The sequence below is a fragment of the Xiphophorus hellerii genome, chromosome 19 (assembly GCF_003331165.1).
Source record: "Xiphophorus hellerii strain 12219 chromosome 19, Xiphophorus_hellerii-4.1, whole genome shotgun sequence".
NCBI classification, from domain to species: domain Eukaryota; kingdom Metazoa; phylum Chordata; class Actinopteri; order Cyprinodontiformes; family Poeciliidae; genus Xiphophorus; species Xiphophorus hellerii.
The window spans coordinates 4,776,579-4,782,578 of record NC_045690.1 but is presented as its reverse complement, the minus strand read 5'-3'; the positions used below and the strand labels follow the sequence as shown (position 1 = coordinate 4,782,578).

The following is a 6,000-nucleotide window of genomic DNA, read 5'->3' as shown; positions in this document are numbered from 1 at the left end:
AGATTAGGAGACCTGTACGAGTCATTTCAAAAACCTTACATCTTCACCAAACCTACGGATTATGGGAAGGGAATCCTCTGAATTGCTGTATCACTACTTGCATGTGGATGTGAGTCATTTGTGCAACATATAATAAAATAAAACCTAATCTATTTTTCTAGCATTTGAAACGAAAAAGAATGATGTCAATAACTTTATGAACTAAAATCTTCTAAACTAAAGTTACTATATAAGCTGTTATGATGTATGGAATCATAGAACTATTGATGATGAGCCAAATAATTAGTAGAAACTATGTAATTTAATCACATTTTGCTTGCTTTGCCAATCATTATTGCTTTTTATCCCTTTCTTAGAATATCTTGTAGAAGCAATAACACATCTTCAACTGTTGCATGTTTTATCTTACATCCACAAACTAAGTTTGTGGTGGTTTTTATGTGATAGACCAACACAATTAGCGTATATTTGTTGTAGGGCAATGAAACATGGTTCTCAATTCTTTATTATTATTATTTTTACAAATGTACAACCTGAGGTTCAAGAGGAAAACTCTTCCAGTTCAATGTTTAGTTGTATGTTTCCACAGTTTTCCACATCTGGATATAAAACATCAGTTTACAAGTCTTTCTTCACAATTTCCATTTTCTGGAGCATGAATGCGCTTTGATCTAAACCATTACATTTTTACTCCAGCTGAATGTTTAACTCAGTTCAGTTCAATTCATTTAAAAAATACTTCATTTATCCCAGACTGAAATGACATAACACATATTACTCTACGATCTTAAAAGAGTCGATGAGGAGGTTGATGCTGTGGGCAGGAGACACGTGTTGTTGTCCTGCAGGTAGATGAACCTCTGCCCCATTTTCAAATCTTCTAAGCAACTTTAGGTTCTCTTCCTGGACTATCTAATTTTTGTCCCTGCTGAAAGAAAGCATATCTTCAGCAAACTGTTGTTATCACCTTGTTTGGGTGAAGTGTTCATTTTGTGTTAAATGCTCACCTTGCCTTTCATGACTTTCCAGCCATTTCGCCCCTTTTTGGGAGAACGTTCCTTCACATATCCCTTTGTCTTTACCCCCTAGGGAGTATATGTGTGTTTATCTTTGCCTTTTGCTTACAGTTCAAGGTAAGCGGTCCTCTCTCTTTGTGGTTCAACTTCGGCGGAATGGGCACGTTCAGAAATATGCCAGTAGCCGTAAACGACGTAAAGAAGAAATAAATAATTTTCTTCATTCTGTGTTGACAACACGTCGGAGGCATTATGTGCATTCCTGCATACAGCTCGCTTTTGGTTGCAGCCCCTGTTCATCATTCGATGCAACAATGTCTCTCCGCCCTCTTGGCATCAACGCTCAATTTGATTGGTTTTAAAATTAGTCCCCGAAACACAAGCGGACCAATAAGCGTTTAGGGGGCGGGTTCCTTTCTACAGTGGTGGAATCGAACGTCCCCGAGCGCACACGGCGTAAAGGAGAGTCTGTGGAAGGGACATAACGGTTTTCTTTTCGGCCCCCCTCTCCACTCAGACAACAAGAACCAACAAGAACCTGAATTTTAGAGGGGCTTACACAACCTTCTTCTGCTCTAAAGGAGGAGGGAAGCGAGGGATTGAAGCAGCAAGTTCTTTTTTTTTCTTTTTCATTTTTTTTCTCTTTTTCTTAAAAGAGGATTTTCTGTTTTCACGGTGGTTCGCTCTTCGCTCTCGCCGCAAAGATGATGGTCGGAGAGGTCGAAGTGAAGGAACGACCGAGGCCGAGTCCGGACTATTTGATGCAATTATTAAACGAAAAGAAGCTCATGACCAGTTTGCCAAATCTCTGCGGGATCTTCACGCACCTGGAGCGGCTCCTGGATGAAGGTAAGCTGCGTTTGGATCATGCGGGTGACGGGGGGGGTGGCGCCGTGGAAGGGGGAGCGTGACCACGGCGCAGTCCGATGTCGGTACCACTTCTCCGGGTGTCCCCCGCTGCGGAACGGGCGCTCTCATACTGTCTGGAGTAGCAGGGACACTAAACTTAAAAAAATAACCCCACCCGAATAAAAAAAATCCAGTTCTGCCCTGTTTGAGATCACAGCGAGGGAGTTTGGCGAGCGGAAAACTTTGCTAGACTCACTTAGAGAAAGCAAAACCACATAATACCCTTCAAAAGTATTCTGAGACGAGTGGGTAAAGGGTTACTTGGGGTTAGGAAGTCGTGGTTTTTTATCGATAGAGCTTCTTCTCACATGTTTCACAGCAGTTTAGCTTGAGTTAGCCACATTTGAAGCTAGCTGAAGACTCCTGCGTTCCGCTGAACTCTCGGTACGTTGCTGAAGTTGGTATCCGATTTGACTTCTCCTGAGTCTCAAGACTATAAAAATCTTGTTTCATTTTATTTAACCAAGATACCTTTGATCTGCACTAGTTTGATACATAAACCACCTCGAGTGGTCAAATTGTATTGGAATATTGCTTAAAATTTTATAAATTCGTGCCAATACAACTTGTGATCTGTTAAAACTTAAAAGCTGAAAATGTTATGTCCTTAGATGAGATTCAGATTGAAAACTAAAATGCATAAAAAGGTCACACTGGAACAGAATATTTTTTATTCAAATTATATAAAATACACTTTGTGGTTTGTAAAAGCGGTTCTTTTAAGGATTTCATTTTTGGTTAAGCTTCTTAGACAAAAAACAGCATCCTTAAAAAAAATACGGTACGCTACGGTAACTAGACAGATCAAACCTGGACAGAACTATTCAACACTGATCACAACTATGAAATACAATTTGTGAAACATCAAAGTTGATTTTTGCAAGGTATGTGACTTCTTCACTAACTTGGATGAGGTTTAACTTGAAAACTAGAAATACAATGGCTGGTAAAACCTGGAAATTCAGAGAAAATCACAGGTTAGTTTTATTGTCTTGCCTCCTTATTGGTGTAAATGGAGGCTCATCTTGAAAACCAAGAGGTGAAGAGGCCAACAAACCTTAAAATGGCCCCATTTCCAGTTCAAGTTTGACCAGATTCTCATGCAGTTTGGTCACGCTTCGAATCGGACACCAACTTCAGCGTCGTCAATTCAGCTACGTATGTCTTGAAAACTCGACCAGGGCTGTAGCTTTATTTCTGTCACTGGATGATGTATTTTTTCTGAATTCCGCCTCCAGTTGTGCCCTTTATTTAGTCCAGGCTTGGTTTAGTTGTCCCCCAGCTGCGCAGGCTACCAGTGCGGTGGAATGTGCAGCTTGTTGCCCGAACAATGGGCAGCGAGGTGCCGCCGCTGGGAGGGAGGAGGGGGGCTTCACCGGGATTACTCAGCCCTCCAACTTTTTCTCCAAACGTGGCGCCGCGTAGTTTCTCCTCTGCTTGAACGTTTGTCCCACCAGCCACGATGTGCTTTAAATACACCCCCCCTTTTCTTTCTCGTGTACTACTCGTACTTATTTATTTTTTTAATATACATTTTCTTATTGGCAGTCAAGATTATCCTTTGCCCGGTGGGTTTCCTCTTCCTCTGGTGGGCTTCATCTGGTTTCATGCTTTTCTGTTGATAGTATCAAAAACATAAGCTGGTCGGAGCGGTATGTTGGACCCTATGGTTTATGTAAGAAAGTAGGGGACACTAGAGAGCGCCACTGTCCCCGTATTGTGGGAAACGTTTGACCTGGACAGCACAGTAAATAAGCATAATGTGTGATGATATAGTATTTAGGAAGCTACAGGATAAGCAGGGATTACTCCAAGCAGCGGAGGAGGCAAAGAGCAGCGCATACTTTGTGGTTTCGGTTGCATGTCTGGATGAGTTGGCTCTGTAGTATGTAGTTGCTAAACCGGTCTGAAAGGATTTTTTTGCCTGTTCTGATAGCTGATAAACAAAACACTTAGGACAGAAATAGACAACACGTCTTCATTTTAGCTCCAAGAAGAAAAAAAACCAATATAGACGTCTTTATGAACTAGTTTTTCATTTCATTTTTAAATTTGTGCATACCGGAAGACATGGCGCTTCATATTCATATTTAAGCTCTCATAGATCATGCAGGTATGCAGATACCGTTAAGTATGTGTTGTGACAGGAATATTTAAGTCTGGGAGAAAGAGACTGGATTAGTAAACAATTGTGCTTCTTCATATTCCTTTTCAGACCTGTTTTAGATTAATGAATATATAAGACTTTTAATGTATGTATATGTAGGCGGCACATGTTCAAAGTAAAGCCGAGGATCAATCAAATCTTCCTGGAAATTTAGCATTTAGAGTTCTATCCACACACTCAGGGCAAGCTTAACTCTAACTTTTTTACTTTTTTCTGTTGAAGTGTGTTTGTGGTTTGATTTAAGAGGTTTTCAGTAGGCATCTCTTCTTGCTGCTCTAACTGAAAACAAGAAGCTTCTTTATTGCTCAAGAGAGGTCAGGAGATTTTCGCTTTGATGCGATGTAAAAATAAAATTTCACTTCCGTTTGGGTTTCCCTCAAAGCGGTTGGTTATTAGAAGGGTTCTGCAGTCAAAAAGTTTCCCTCACTGAGCTCATGGCTAATGTAAGAACTTGAGGAAAAAAAGAGCTTTAGCAGGTTGAGAAGCTGTAGGAAAGGGAAATAATTTGGCGGCACACTTGCAACTTTCAGCCCCAGTTTCTCTGGTCTAAACGGACGCCTCCTGAGGTTTACACGCGTCTCCTCAGCGCCGGTCCAAACTTTACCCTGCTGCCAAAAATTGCATGTGAGCTGAAGGCCAAACCAGTGCAGCTTGTTGGACTGGTGGTGTTTTTGTGCAGGTTTGTTTATTTTGTGGATGGGGAATTTTTGGGGTCAGGCTCTTAACCCCGTTGTTCTCCTTCACAAGTAAACTGATGACGCCATGTCTAGTCCAGTCCAGATTATTGTACTTCAAAAGCAGCGAAGAATATCAGCTAAGATCATTTTACCACAATGGTCTTGTTGATTATTACTTTTTAGTAATATTACTTGTTTTCTTGTGCGTTTGCTTCTCAGTCTGTCTTATCTTAGTGAAATCAGCAGCTTTGTCAAGACAACGACTAATGCAGCAGCAATTTGAAAAGCTGTTGAAATTAGGTCAGCAATCCATGGAGAACGTAACACATTCTTTCAACAAGCGTTTACCCTTCTGGTCATGCTCAAAGCGCTGCTCAATAAGATCAACATGTGAGCTCAGATTTGTTGTTGGAATGTGACCATCCAACCTTAGAGCACTGAATAAGATCTCCAGCGTCTTGTAGCACTTCTAACTTTGTGTCCGTCTCACGACAGCTGCACTTCTCCTTCACCCACCCAATATTTCATGCATGTCTGCACAGCTGTTTCCATGGCGGAAGAAAGCCGACACCTCCCTTGTGCGCGGTGGCTGCTCCCACCCAGCTCCGGTGGTGTGTGTGTGTGTGTGTGTGCGTGGCCGGCCTTACTTTCCCGATGCGTATGTGGCCCCTGAAGGTCACGCCCGATTGACAGGCCTCGTTAGAAATCCCATTGCGCTGCAGTTGTTCATCTCCTTGAAGTGACACCTGCTGTGGAGGGGTTTTTGTATTTTATATATTTTTATTTTTCTTTACGAGGCGCCTGCCAACAAGCTGCTTCAAATTGCTATATTTTTTTTTCTTGGCAGATGTAGTTGGACCATATACCATGTAGCGGTGCAGCTTGCCAGCGAGAAGTGCTGTTTTGAAGCAGCAGGGCCACTTAAAGAGGACGATTGGATGAGCTTAATTTACCAGTTTAAGACATTGTGGTTTATTTGGACATGATCCTGGGAGTTGGGGGCGTCTCTGTTGGCTCGGAGGAATACAATCATATTAATCTGGACATCTGTAGCTGTTTCAGTTTTAGGAAGAGTCCCAGTGGAGAACTGACAGTCTGCACAGAATTAGGGAATATTTTGCTTGTTGGCCGATCAGCCCAGCTGTTTGGCACCTGAGACGTTGTAAACGGAAGCGGACACGGTTCAGATGGAAACTACTGGGTCATTGTCACCGAGGTACACAAAAGCAAA

General features: G+C 42.0%; 1 protein-coding gene and 1 long non-coding RNA gene across 7 annotated transcripts in view; one reads left to right on the top strand and one right to left on the bottom strand.

Moving 5' to 3' along the window:
- Nucleotides 1-487: 487 nt before the first annotated feature.
- On the bottom strand, nucleotides 488-1,295 carry LOC116709430 (uncharacterized). The gene is made up of 2 exons (XR_004336869.1): nucleotides 1,008-1,295; nucleotides 488-928 (listed from the first exon to the last, which is right to left on the bottom strand). It is a non-coding gene; the product is annotated as an uncharacterized LOC116709430 (long non-coding RNA).
- A 171-nt stretch (nucleotides 1,296-1,466) lies between these two features.
- The window catches only part of qkia (QKI, KH domain containing, RNA binding a), an 87,956-nt gene continuing 83,422 nt past the window's right edge, over nucleotides 1,467-6,000 (top strand). For 3 of the 6 annotated variants that reach the window (XM_032547935.1, XM_032547932.1, XM_032547933.1), the window contains exon 1: nucleotides 1,467-1,865. In XM_032547935.1, coding sequence (XP_032403826.1) covers nucleotides 1,721-1,865 — 145 coding nt within the window. In that variant the 5' untranslated portion in view covers nucleotides 1,467-1,720. The remainder of the gene's footprint in view (nucleotides 1,866-6,000) is intronic. The other 3 variants (XM_032547931.1, XM_032547930.1, XM_032547934.1) reach the window with 2 other exon arrangements.